The 14647-nt window shown below is 45.9% G+C and overlaps 1 protein-coding gene across 6 annotated transcripts in view; it reads right to left on the reverse strand.

Annotated features, from left to right (window-relative positions):
* TRIM9 (tripartite motif containing 9) overlaps positions 1–14647 on the reverse strand; it is a 76599-nt gene that overhangs the window by 36289 nt on the left and 25663 nt on the right. For all 6 annotated transcript variants that reach the window (XM_081860266.1, XM_081860262.1, XM_081860265.1 and 3 more), the window contains exons 2-3: positions 11179–11274; positions 4308–4430 (exon numbers count right to left, since the gene is read on the reverse strand). In XM_081860266.1, coding sequence (XP_081716392.1) covers positions 4308–4430; positions 11179–11274 — 219 coding nt within the window. The remainder of the gene's footprint in view (positions 1–4307; positions 4431–11178; positions 11275–14647) is intronic.

A 14647-nucleotide genomic window follows, 5' to 3' on the forward strand; every position in this document is an offset into this window, starting at 1 on the left:
ATGATGCTCATAAAGCAATGCAAATATATTTTGCATAATTAGTGCCACATTATCCATGGTTATTTATCTTTCTGCATCTTTTATGATGCTGGGAGCTGGAGAGCGAATAAGTTGTTCTAGTGAGTCCTCAAGCCCCATTCCAGCATCGCTGGAAGTCACACTCGGCCCTTCTCCAGATCCAGGGACTCTTCCCATGTCCATAAGGGCTAGAAACTTAAAGTTAAAAACTTGCAAGTCCACATAGGGCTGTCATACGCCCAGATTTTCCTGGACATTGCCGGGATTTCAGAGGTGGAAGTGATGTCTGGAGGGAATTTTCAAAAGGCGGTGCTTTGTCCTGGATCTTAGGTAAGTCAACTGAAAAATCACGTTGTTTTTAACATTTTTGTAAAAAAAGAAAAAGAAAAAAGGCTTAAAATCTTTGGGGGTGTCATCCGAAGGCAGGCCTGTTTAGGGATGTTTTGAATGTTTAATGCTGTATTGTGTTTTTAATATTCGGTTGGGAGCTGCCCAGAGTGGCTGGGGAAACCCAGCCAGATTGGCGGGGTATATATTATATTATATTATATTATATTATATTATATTATATTATATTATATTATATTATATTATATTATATTATATTATTAATTATATTACATTAAATTACATTATCTAAGGAAGAATACAGCAGGGAGAATGGGTCTATTTAATTTTTTAAAAATTGATGGATTTGTGTTTCTCTGTTCTACATTCACTCTGAATTAATTTCCATTTATTTCAGTGGATTTCAGGCTTAGAGGACATATCAGGAAGTTATATGACATTAAAAGATGGTGGAATTTCAAATCCAATACCAACGAATGTGAATACGGTATGACCCAAATGAGTTCTGCCTCTGGGCCACATTGAAGTACTCAAATGCTCAACGCAACTTTATAGCTCATAAAACAATCCAGAAGGCAGAGAAGATGGGGAGCTGGGAGGGCCTGGGCACTCCTTACTGAAGGGTGATGTTGTGTAAATAACTGCTCAAGGGAACTCAAGTTACATCCAAGTCCTTTAAGAGACCCCAAAGCTCATTATCAGCTTTGCAAACGTCATCTGTTTCTTCTTCCTGAGCTTCTCCTCTCTCAAGAATCTTTCTCTCTCTCTCTCTCTCTCTCTCTCTCTCTCTCACACACACACACACACACACACACACACAAACAAACACGCACACCCCACTCTTCTAATCAGAACAAGCTGAACGAACTCTGTCATTTCACAATCTTGGAGCCCTCACAGGTTGTATGATTCAGGAAAAGGAGCAGAACCCAGTATCTTGAGAACTGCGGTGGTCATTTCTTCATCATCCGTGTTCATCATCTGAGGCCATTCTCTGAGTGCCCTGTCCACATGGGGTGGCAACACGAGAACAGCATACCCTCCGATGGAAATAGGGGCATCCCACTCCATAAAGATAATTTTTCAAATTACAGCCCTTTGCAATTTATACCCCACACATGTAACTCGCTCTACGTGGGGCTGCCCTTGAAACTGACCCAGAAACTTTAAAATTTCCCTATACAGGATTGCCTTCAGATGGCTTCAGATGGTTGGATAACTCCATACCCTCCAACATTTCCCAATGAAAATAGGGACAGCCTAAGGAAAAGTGGGACATTCCAGGATCAAATCAGAACCTGGGATGGCTGGGGGTGTGTGTGTCTGTATTTGGTGTGTCCCCTCTCAACTCCTTGCTGGTTAAGATGGTGTAGCTCTGGCATTATCCTGTTTGACTAGGGCCGGCCCAAGAGGCGAACCACAAAATGGCATCCCTTGCCTCCCCGCCAAGGAAGGAGGGGTGAGTGAAGATCTACATTGGGAACAAGGCAGGGAATAACAATCTACATTGGGATCTGCTGTCCTTGTGGGTCCTTCTGCCTGAGGTGGTCTTCTCACCTTGCCTCATGGGTGGGCCGGTCCTGTGTTTGACTGACAATTGCTGTCTGGGTTATTTTGGCATCCCAGCTGAATCCAGAGGGTATTGGGACAAATTCTCTAAATCAGGGACATCCCTAGAATATAGAGACACTTGGAGGGTCTGGAACAGGGCCTTCTCTGTAATGGCTCCCCATTTGTGGAATGCTCTGGGTGGCTCACAATAAAATATTAAAAACACGATAAGACATCAAACATTAAAAACTTCCCTAACCTTCTTAATCTCTGGGTCATAGGTTTGAGCCCTACTTTGGGACCATTGCAGGGGGTTGGCCCAGTCGTTGGAGTTCCTTCCGACTCTGAAATTTTATGGTTCAGTTTGCATCAACCACCCCACCCCAACCACTGAAAAACTTGTTGCAGCCCCTGCTGCATTCTACTGTAAGGAGCGACAAGGTTTTGCTTTGAAGAGACATCTCAGTTCTGCTCTGAAAATGCCAGCGGTGTTCAAAGACACACAGAGAGAGGTGTAAGGGAAGGATGAGGAGGGAAAGCCAAAAGCTCTGAGCTGGCTGCCTTCTGTGCATGCAGGGAAACCTACTGGAATCCTCTGCTGAATAGGCAGAAATGTGTTTGAGTTTACTGGGCTGGAAAACATCTCAGCACTGCTGCCTTTGACTATTCCCAGGGGGAGAGACTTTTGGCTCCGGCCGACCCAGTTAGGACCAACCTTCTTCCTACATTCAGCCTGTGTTGCATTGAAAATGCCCGGGAGATGGACTCTCTCGTTCCTCCGCTAGTCCATTTCCTTTCAATCAATTCTCTTGTGCAGCCGCAAACCCCCTCCTGGGAGAGGAGCTATAACCTTTCCTTGGAGGGGAGTGTGCACAGCACAAATGCAGCTGCCCTCCATCTCCAAGGTCAATTCTCCCTGGGCTTATCGGTTGCTGCTGGTCCTCCGCATGCCACACACACTGCCATCCCTCCCTCCCTCCATCTCCGGGTGTTTCTATGGCAACTGTTGCCACGGCAGTTTCCAGGCCCCCTCCCTCCCATGGTGGCTGCACCCTCATCCCTAAATCATCCTAGCCCTCTAATCATTCCTGCGTGCGCTGGAGGGGGGTGGGGGCTTCAGGGAGTCTGGGTGACGCAGGGAGAAGCCATGCTCAGCTAACCCTGAATTGTGTGTGCAGGTCCATATAGTTCAAGCTATGGTTTTAAGTGAGAGCTGGACCATCAAGAAGGCTGATTGCCGAAGAATGGATGCTTTTGAATTCTGGTGCTGGAGGAGACTCTTGAGAGTCCCATGGGCTGCAAGAAGATCAAACCTCTCCATTCTGAAGGAAATCAGCCCTGAGTGCTCACTGGAAGGACAGATCCTGAAGCTGAGGCTCCAATACTTCGGCCACCTCATGAGAAGAGAAGACTCCCTGGAAAAGACCCTGATGTTGGGAAAGATGGAGGGTCCAAGGAGAAGGGGATGACAGAGGACGAGATGGTTGGATAGTGTTCTCGAAGCCACCAGCATGAGTTTGACCAAACTGCAGGAGGCAGTGGGAAGACAGGAGGGCCTGGCGTGCTCTGGTCCAGGGCATCACGAAGAGTTGGACACGACTAAACGACTAAACAACAACAGCAAAGCAAGTGTGCTGGCTTGAGGCGATGGCAGTTGAAATCTAAAATAACTAGAGGGCACCAGTTTTCACAAATGTAGAGAGACAGCTACCTATATGGATCTATATTTTAGGGACACAGGTGGTGCTGTGGTTCTGGGGCTTGCCGATCGGAAGGTCAGCGGTTCGAATCCCCACAATTGAGTGAGCTCCCGTTGCTCTGTCCCAGCTCCTGCCAATCTAGCAGTTCGAAAGCATGCCAGTGCAAGTAGATAAATAGGTACTGCTGTGGCAGGAAGGTAAATGGTTTTCTGGGCACTCTGGTTTCTGTCACGGTGTCCCGTTGCACCAGAAGCGGTTTAGTCTTGCTGGCCACATGACGTGGAAAGTTGTCTATGGACAAACGCCATCTCCCTTGGCCTGAAAAGCGAGATGAGCACTGCAACCCCATAGTCGCCTTTGACTGGACTTAACTGTCCAGGGGTCCTTTACCTTTTACCTTTATGGATCTCGTCTCACCAACCTCAGTCTGCCCTCAGCCAGCCCCCACCTTCTTATCTTCTTGCTCTGCTGGGCCATGATGATGGCCCACTGAGTCCAGCAACCTCTTCTCACAGTGGGCAACCCTTAGCCCAACCCCCAAGTAGGACCCCAGCACAAGGGTACTCTCCCCTCCTGCGACTGTCTCCCATCTGTGTCCATCACCCATGTCAACCTTGCTGGCCGTTCTTGTCCAAGGGCCGTACGGTGCTCCCAGATTCTACATCATCACCACCCTCACCCCAGACCAACCTTCAGCTTATGCTCATGTTCCTTGTTGACCCGCGTCAACAGCTGAGCTTTCCTCCGGTTGAGGGCATCAATGAGGGCATCACACTGGGCGACGAGGCAGGCTTCAAACTCCACGCTGTTCTCCTGTGGGGCAAAACACCTGTCAGATGGTCCCAGTGACAGGGACAATTGAAGCAGCTCCCATTACATGGTCTTGTCCTCATGCAAGTCTACCCCGACTTGGTGCCCTCCAGATGTTGCAGAGTAGCATTCACATCAGTCCCAGGGGGTATGGCTGATGAGAGATGCGGCCCCAAACATCTGGAGGGCACCTGATTGGGGAAGGCTCTCCTGAGCAGCATGAAGATTCCCCAAGGTCCGCTGGAGATGGCAGATATTGACTAAGAAACGTACACATTTCGTGTACATATGATGTCCACATTCTCCAGGAGGCCTGGTGAATGTTCACAATGGCTGGTTGTTATGCACATTTACCACTCAACTAAGGACTCACCCACACTTTTGCTTGTCTGTCGCCTAGAAAGCATGGACCTGAGCAGTTTCTACCTTGCCATGCTCCTTTCCTAGGAAAAACCCAGTCTTTAGCTCTAAATCGGAGCAAACAGCAATCTCTGCAAAAACCAGATTGCTGTTTGCTCCAACTGAGCGCTAAAGAGCAGTTTTGCCCGGAGGTGGGGGAAGCAGTGGGATAAGAGTAAGTGTGGATCAGGGCAAGATTAAGACCTTTAGAGACCATAAGCACTTAAAGGATTTGGGTGCCCTGTGTATATATTTAGTTCAAAAAATAAACCATAATAAACCATAAAATATATTTACACTTTTTGAAATGAAACAAAGCCTACAATAAAATGGAAAAAAGTGTTTATTTTTTGTCTACTTCCACTTTATATCTGGAAAAAATTCTCCTGCTTTTTCTAATTGTAGTCTTTGACCAGATCCTCAAAACTAATCTTATGTAAAACATCTGCTTCTACACTTAGTTGAGATAAGGCATGCAGCCTGCCTTGTTGAATAGTTGTTCGGCTGGAATTTTAAATATACTTCAGCTGAGGAAATGAATGCTCAGCTGAGCCATTTGTGACCATGAATGTTAAAAAATCCAGCAATGGAAAATTTCTGCGGTGCCCCCCCCCCCCTTTCCCTTGATGCCCTAAGCGTGTGCTTATTTTGCTTAATCCTGCCCTGATGTGGCTCAGCCCTTACATTACCCCTCCTCCACACAAAAACAGGTAACACACTTGAGCTACCCAGCCAAAATCAGGCCCTGACAATCGAACAGCATCTCTGTGCTGCCTTGAGAAAGCAGAGCTCCTGCAAAACCTCCCCGGCCTTTCCAACCCTTTCCTGGAGATCAAACCCCTTGACAGTTGTGCGTCTCCATCCACAGCAGGGCTGCTCTGTTAGGCGAGGCAGGATTAGTCCCAGGAGAGATTACTAACATCAAGGCATACAAAGTGGGGCGAGGCAGCGGTAGGGGGTGGGGGTTTAATTTGGCAACAGCTCAGCCTGGCTGTGATGGATGACTCTCCACAGCTTAATGGGGAAATGCGGGGAGGAGCAGCCTTCCTGGAAACCAAAGCCAGCCATCCACAGCGCAGGAGCCACACTTTAAATCAATGCCGCATGGAAGCCCAATTCCTCCGGAGGTTTGCATTAACCCACCAGGCACATTTGCAAAGATGTTATACTTGGGGTGGGGGGAATTTAAACTGTCCGATGGTAATATTATTTTGAACTATATTCCAGCTGCCTGGGGTTGGACAAAGGGTCAGTGCAAACGGACTCTCCGCGCCGTTACTTCTGAGAAAAGACCGATATTATTCCATCGGAAAGATAATGTGCCATGGCTCCCTTCGATCAATGGATGAAAGAGATGACGACTCTACCAACATACGAACGGATTGCTTTGAAACACAGATTGCGTGTGGATAAATATTTTGAATCAGTTTGTAAAATCATAATGTCGTGTTAAGAATTTCTTGGATAAATTGTACTACTAATGTGCAGGGCTTATTTTGGAGCAGGAACTCGTGGGCACCAAGGTCACTTACCTTTTTTTAAATTTAATATATATTTTTTTGGTCTGGGCAGGCTGGAATGGATGTAAAACCCAATGCCCGAGCCAAAAATCCACTTATATCTGCAATCAATAAAGTTGTGGACATTTCTAATTGAGATCATTGTCTGCTTGGGTTTATGAATCACATCTTACATTTAGCCACTGCCTGGGGGTGGGGGTGGGGGTGGCACTGCGACTGGGCCCGCAAAAACAAACAAAAAGTGCTGCTTATGTGCAGTGGTACCTCGGGTTAAGTACTTAATTCGTTCCGGACGTCCGTTCTTAACCTGAAACTGTTCTTTACCTGAAGCACCACTTTAGCTAATGGGGCCTCCTGCTGCTGCCGCGCCGCCGGAGCATGATTTCTGTTCTCATCCTGAAGCAAAGTTCTTAACTCGAGGTACTATTTCTGGGTTAGTGGAGTCTGTAACCTGAAGCGTATGTAACCTGAAGCGTATGTAACCTGAAGCGTATGTAACCTGAGGTACCACTGTACTTATATATGCTCAAAACAAAATAAAAAAATTCCTTCCAGTAGCACCTTAAAGACCAACTAAGTTAGTTCTTGGTATGAGCTTTCGTGTGCATGCACACTTCTTCAGATACACTGAAACAGAAGTCACCAGACCCTTCTATATAGCGAGAAGGTGGGGAGGGGTATTACTCAGAAGGGTGGTGGGAATGGGTGATTGGCAGATAGCTGCGATGAGCCTGTTGACGACTCTTAACGACTGCAATAGGTCTAACAGGAAAAAGCAAGGGGTGAGAAGGTGAAAAATGGCTTTGTCATGTATAATGAGATAAGAATCCAAGGTCTTTGTTCAGACCAGGTCTCTCCATGGTTTTAAGTTTGGTGCTAAGTTGCAATTCAGCAGCTTCTCTTTCCAGTCTATTTCTGAAATTCCTTTGTAATAGAACAGCTACTTTGAGATCTTGTATAGAATGTCCTGGGAGATTGAAGTGTTCTCCTACTGGTTTCTCTGTCTTGTGGTTCCTGATGTCAGATTTATGTCCGTTTATTCTTTGGCGTAAGGTTTGGCCTGTTTGTCCAATATAGAGAGCTGAAGGACACTGTTGGCATTTGATGGCATATACAATGTTAGACGATGAGCAATTAAATAGTCCCGAGATGGTATGTGTGATGTTGTTGGGGCCAGTAATGGTGTTGTCCGGGTGTATGTGGCAGCAAAGTTGGCATCTGGGTTTATTGCAGGCTCTGGTGCCAGTGTCCGTGTTAAGTCTGGTTGTAGTATTGTTGTGGGTTAGGAGTTGTTTAAGATTGGGTGGCTGTCTGTAGGCAATGAAAGGTCTTCCTCCCAGAGCTTGAGAAAGAGAACTGTCATTGTCCAGGAGAGGTTGTAGATCTCTGATGATGCGTTGTACTGTTTTAACTTGGGGGCTGTATGTGATGACTAGAGGTGTTCTGTTATTTTCTTTTTTGGGTCTGTCTTGCAGCAAGTTCTCTCTGGGTATCAGTCTGGCTCTGTTGATCTGATGTCTAACTTCATCTGCTGGGTATTTTAGTTCTAAAAAGGTTTGCTGTAGATCTCTTAGGTGAGAGTCTCTGTCTGTAGAATTGGAACAGATGCAGCTATAACGTAGTGCCTGGCTATATACAATGGACTGTTTGGTATGGTAGCTAGAGGCATGTAGATATGTTTGTCGGTCAGTTGGTTTACGGTATAAGGTGGTGTCTATGCGCCCATCCTGTATTTTTATAGTAGTGTCCAAAAAATGTATTTCTTGCATAGATTGGTTTATTGTTAGGTTGATTGTGGGGTGAAAATCATTGAATTTCTGGTGGAAGGTGTCCAGGGTCTGTTGACCATGTGTCCAGATGATAAAAATATTGTCAATGTATCGCAGGTACAAGAGAGGTTTGAGTGGGTAGGAGTTTAGGAAACGTTGTTCTAAATCCGCCATGAAGATGTTGGCATACTGTGGGGCCATGCGGGTGCCCATTGCTGTGCCGCTGATCTGAAGGAACAGGTCATCACCGAATTTGAAGTTGTTGTGGGTAAGGACAAAGTAGCTGTTCTATTACAAAGGAATTTCAGAAATAGACTGGAAAGAGACGCTGCTGAATTGCAACTTATTACCAAACTTAAAACCATGGAGAGACCTGGTCTGAACAAAGACATTGGATTCTTATCTCATTATACATGACAAAGCCATTTTTCACCTTCTCACCCCTTGCTTTTTCCTGTAAGACCTATTGCAGTCATTAAGAGTCGTCAACAGGCTCATCACAGCTATCTGCCAATCACCCAGTCCCACCACCCTCCTGAGTAATACCCCTCCCCACCTTCTCACTATATAGAAGGGTCTGGTGACTTGTGTTTCAGTGTATCTGAAGAAGTGTGCATGCACACGAAAGCTCATACCTAGAACTAACTTAGTTGGTCTTTAAGGTGCTACTGGAAGGAATTTTTTAATTTTTTAATTTTGTTTTGACTATGGCAGACCAACACGGCTACCTATCTGTAACCTATATATGCTGTTGTATTGAATAGTTTTGATAACTTTTCCTCTTTCTTTCCTTTCACATTTCCTTTCTTTCATATCATATTTTCACTGAATTTTTAAAATAAAATATAAATATTTTAAAAACCACGTAAGTGACATGGTCCAACAGAGCAGGCTTTGCCAACCTTGTGCCCGCCAGCTGATTTAGGCCACAGCTCCCATCAGCCCCGGGGTTCAAAGGACTTCCAATGCACAGGAAAAGCACATGACTTTCTCCCCCCAAATGAATTATGGGAACCATAGTTTCCTCCTCACAGAGCTGCAATACCCAGGACCTTTAACAAACTACCAGTTGCTGGTAAAGGAATGGATTTCTGTGCAGTCAGTCTGAAACTTCTCCAAGGGAGAATTTCTAAAATGTATTAACTTGAGCACTTGAATCAATGTATAAACAGAAACCCAGCTGTATAAACAAGTGCTCCAAGCCCTCTCCTTTATCAGTCCATGATGGCAATGGATAGCCTTGCCAGTTCCGAGTGGAGCAGGGATGGCACATCTGGGTCTTATCTTACATCCTGACCACAAAGACGCACAGACCTTGTCAGATCTGACAAGAGACCCGGGAACAGCGCCAGGAGTGCTCTTAGAGTTGGTGACCTCCTGTCCCAAGATAAGAGTATAGGAAAAGGAACAACCTTTTATGGTCAAGAATGCCGGAACAGGAATATCTGTTTATGGTCATGGATGTCAACTTACGTGTATAAGCTGACGTGGTTGGATTCCTGGGGAAGGGGGGAGAGGGTGCCTGGAGGATATATATACTGCATGAGAGCAGAATAAACTCTTTCTCTGACCCAAACCTCGGTGTCATTTGACTTCCTTTCTCCCGTCCGGGAGCAACGCAGACCCCACCAATCAGTAGAGTCTAATAAGGCTACAAAATGCACAGAAAAAGCACATGACTTTCTCCCCCAAAATGAATCCTGGAAACTGTAGTTTCCTCCTCACAGAGCTGCAATTCCCAGGACCTTTAACAAACTACCTGTTGCTGGGAACTATGGGACAGAAGAATATTGCTCTTGTGTTCGAATCCTGCTTGTGCGTTTCCCACAAGCATCTGGGTGGCCACTCTGAGAACAGGACGCCGGATTCAATAGGCCATTGGCCTGATTCAACAGGTTCATCTCATGCTCTTAACCATTCGTAGGATACTTTGGGGGAAGTTATGTGCTTGACATGCACGCCGGATGCTTTAAAGTATGGATGATTTAAATCATGGTGTGGATCTGCCCCCAGTCATCATGGTCGGGGCTGATGGGAGTTCTAATCCAAAACAGCTGGAGGTATGGGTTGTGTTTAGAATAGATTTAGGAAAGATTTAGAAAACTTAGTGATTAAAATATTTGTGTGAGGTAGTATGGGGAAAATACAGAATAACAGATACAATCTTGCTTAAAATGTATATAGGGAGTGCAGTGTAAGCCAGTGTTTCCCAACCTTGTGCCTCCAGCTGTTTTTGGACTACAGTTCCCATCATCCCTCGCCACTGGTCTTGCTAGTCAGGGATGATGGGAGTTGTAGTTCAAAAACAGCTGGAGGCCCAAGGTTGGGAAACACTGGTGTAAGCGATGGAAATCAATCAATGAAATTCTATTATTCATTTCATATTGAGATATTTGTAGAAGAAATTTGGAAGAAATTCTTCCAACTTTTCTTCTTCTTTTTTTCCTCTTTATTTTTTCTTCTTTCTTCTTTTCTTCTTTTTTATCTTTTGTTCTATTTTATATATGTGTGCTTATCTGAAATATATATGTATGTATATATGTACAGTGGTGCCCCGCAAGACGGAAAATCTGCTAGACGAAAGGGTTTTCCGTTTTGGAGGTGCTTCGCAAAACAAATTTCCCTATGAGCTTGCTTCGCAAGACGAAAATCTCTTGCGAGTTCCTGCGGGGTTTTTTCCCTCCCCCCCCTTTTCCTAAGCCCTAAGCCGCTTATCAGCTGATCCGCTAAACCGCTAATAGCGCTAATCTGCTAAGCTGTCAATGGGCTTGCTTCGCAAGACGAAAAAACCGCTATACGAAGAGCCTCACGGAACAGATTAATTTCGTCTTGCGAGGCACCACTGTATTTGCAATATTTTGCTTATATTTTGTAATAATTATGTTAAATAAATTAAATAAACCAACAAACAAAAATGGCTGGAGGGCATCTGGTTAGGGGGCTGCTTGGCTGGGCAGTGAGCCTTCTTCACTAGTGGCCAGGGTTCCAATTTGGGCTTCCGGTATCAGGTCCCCAAATGCTGCATCCAGCTCCCATTTCCACCCGGCGGATTTGAGAGCGTACCTGGATTTGCTGCACCATGTTCCGTAGTTGCACCAAGAATTCTTTGGCCTCCTTTGCTCTGTCTGAGAGTCCGTTCAGCGCCTGAGACAGCTGGCTCTGTGGACAGGGGGAAGGAGGAAAAATCTGGGTTAGAAGAAAAGACCCCATTTCCCAGGAAAAGTGCAGGCTGGTTTTAGCTGCTCCAGATGTGAGACTGATATTTACTCAATTTGATTTATTGAAAAACATTTAGAGTTTGTAAATGCAGCATAAAAACAAGCAGCCTCATTAAAACAAAACTACCACCCAAAACCGGCAGCATAAAAGCATATAAAACCAAACAGAAATTCAGGGGATTTGGGTACATAAATCAGGGTCAGGGTCTTATGAGTCTGTAGAAGCCTCTGTACATGCTCAGAGAGCTTGTACCTGCACCAGGGCTGGGCCTCAACATTCTAGGTAGGTTATGGAGCCAAATATTCCAAGCAGCTCAGTGTTAAGTTGTGGGTGAACATATCAGACGACACAGCGATTCTTCAGACAGCTCTTGTTTATTCACAGGCCAGAACACAACTGAACTGAAGGGTTCAGCCAGCCTGCTTATATAGAGCTCCACTACAACGCAACAGTAACCACTTTCTGTAATTATCCAATCACTGAACGTCACTTTCAATTCCTTATTTGCATATGCGGAGAGTGAAAACTATCTACAGTATCCCCCTGCTAGCCCAGGGTGAGAACTTCAGTACATAACACCCAGAATTGCAACAGCTCAGGCTCAGCCAATGATTAGCAGGAGGCGAATTTCACAGAAAGCGGCAAATAATTCAGATCCTACAACCCATTACAGTCCACTGCACTCCTTCCCAGTGGGGTTCTTGCTCATATATCCAGCCAGAATTTTACCAGCCCGCTCAGAATGCTCGTCACCAGAATAGCAGGATTGTAAAGCCAGAACAAAATTAAGTGGTTGGGGGTTTTCACAATTTCCCCACTTACAGAAAGAAAAAAGAAAAATGCAATATTACAGAAGAGACACTCTGCTCAAAGTCGTTTTTCCCCCCTTATGTGGATTTACCTGTGGCTAGAAAAATGCACTCTGCACATACTCAGATACACTACATGGTGAGGGCATATTGCAAAAAGCAGATTTTTTTCTGTGCAGAGGAAGGGCCTGTAGAAGAAAACATAGAGGCTGAGATGTTTCTATCTTCAAAGACACCACTAGCAGAAGTGACATAGTATAGTAGTCTTCAGCCCAGGAAAGGGACATCTAGCTAGATTTGACACGGACCTCAACACCTCCCCTAAAAAAAACAACACCCAACCCCAAATGTGCCCCCTCACATGCAGACATGATGGATTTAACCATTGCAAATTGTTGTTGTTTATTCATTTAGTCGTGTCCGCCTCTTCGTGACCCCCTGGACCAGAGCACACCAGGCACTCCTGTCTTCCACTGCCTCCCACAGTTTGGTCAAACTCATGCTGGTAGCTTCGAGAACACTGTCCGGCCATCTTGTCCTCTGTCGTCCCCTTCTCCTTGTGCCCTCCATCTTTCCCAACATCAGGGTCTTTTCCAGGGAGTCTTCTCTTCTCAAAGCCAAAGTATTGGAGCCTCAGCTTCAGGATCTGTCCTTCCAGTGAGCACTCAGGGCTGATTTCCTTAAGAATGGAGAGGTTGGATCTTCTTGCAGTCCATAGGACTCTCAAGAGTCTCCTCCAGCACCATAATTCAAAAGCATCAATTCTTCAGCGACCAGCCTTCTTTATCGTCCAGCTCTCACGTCCATACATCACTACTGGGAAAACCATAGCTTTAACTGTACGGACCTTTGTTGGCAAGGTGATGTCTCTGCTTTTTAAGATGCTGTCAACCATTGCAAATAGATAGCGGTATTTCTAAAAGGGAAAGGGAATCAGGAGTCATCAATTACTCCTTATCTTTTCCTAGCTCTGTGGACCAGCGCTTCTTCCTTCTCTGATTCTTAAAGGGACAGCATCCTTCTTGACGGTCAATATTCTTCTTGACAGCTCCTGTTAGTCATGTGATTCAGGGCAAAGGTGCATTTTTGGCCCCAGGGACAGATGCAATCGCAGAAGGCAAAGGCACTGGAGGAAGAATTTCCTTCCAGATCTTTTGCATGCTCTCAGTGGAAAAAGCTCCATCAGGCGGCAGTTTGATTGCTGAAGCGGCAGGCGAGGAAACAGTAAATGGAGCCCGGGCTGACAATTACTCATCACCTCCTTGCAATCAATTGCTTCCACATTATGTAAATTGGGTGCCCTGAATTCACTGCACGGCTGGTTCCCGAGGTGCATCAATGCAGACACGGAGGCTTTTTCGGTGACAAGGAACCACTGGAAGATTTATGCCAGGAATTCAGAGGCAAATGGATGGTAGCACAAAAGCAAGGGAAAGGGGAAAGCTTGGTGGTGAAGTGCCTGCTTTGTATGCAGAAGGTTCTTGGAACATTGGAGCATAAGAACCTGCCTTATTCCATAGAATCAGAGAGTGGGGGAAAAGGTAAAGGGACCCCTGACCATTAGGTCCAGTCACGGACAACTCTGGGGTTGCAGCGCTCATCTCACTTTACTGGCCGAGGGAGCCGGCGTACAGCATGACTGGCCAGCATGACTAAGCCGCTTCTGGCGAACCAGAGCAACACACGGAAATGCCATTTACCTTCCCGCCGGAGCGGTACCTATTTATCTACTTGCAGTGGTGTGCTTTTGAACTGCTAGGTTGACAGGAGTAGGGACCGAGCAACGGGAGCTCACCTCATTGCGAGGATTCGAACCACCGACCTTCTGATCAGCAAGTCCTAGGCTCTGTGGTTCAACAGAATTAAAAGCTTCCCTAAATAGGGCTGCCTTCAGATATCTTCTAAAAGTCTGGTAGTTGTTGTTCTCTTTGATATCTGGTGGGATGGCGTTCAACAGGGCGGGTGCCACCACCGAGAAGGCCCTCTGCCTGGTTCCCTGTAGCGTTGCTTCTCGCAATGAGGGAACCGCCAGAAGGCCCTCGGCGCTGGACCTCAGTGTCTGGGCTGAACGATGGATGTGGAGATGCTCCTTCAGGTAGGGCTTGGAGAGAACCTGCCAGTCCGTGTAGACAATACTGAGCTATCGGGACCAATGCTCTGACTCTGCACAAAGCAGCTTTTTATTTACCGTATATTTTGCTCTATAAGACGCACCAGACCACAAGACGCACCTAGTTTTTGGAGGAGGAAAACAAGGAAAAAAAAAATTCCGTATCCCAGAAGCCAGAACAGCAAGAGGGATCGCTGCACAGTGAAAGCAGCAATCCCTCTTGCTGTTCTGGGTTCTGCGATAGCTGCACAGCCTGCATTAACTCCATAAGACACACACACATTTCCCCTTACTTTTCAGGAGGGAAAAAGTGATTCTTATAGAGCAAAAAATCTTACGTTCTTATGTCCTCATAGAGTTTTCTGCACACCCCGTCTCTTTTCCGCTTGCATTA

This window comes from Podarcis erhardii (assembly GCF_964252035.2).
Source record: "Podarcis erhardii genome assembly, chromosome: 1".
NCBI classification, from domain to species: domain Eukaryota; kingdom Metazoa; phylum Chordata; class Lepidosauria; order Squamata; family Lacertidae; genus Podarcis; species Podarcis erhardii.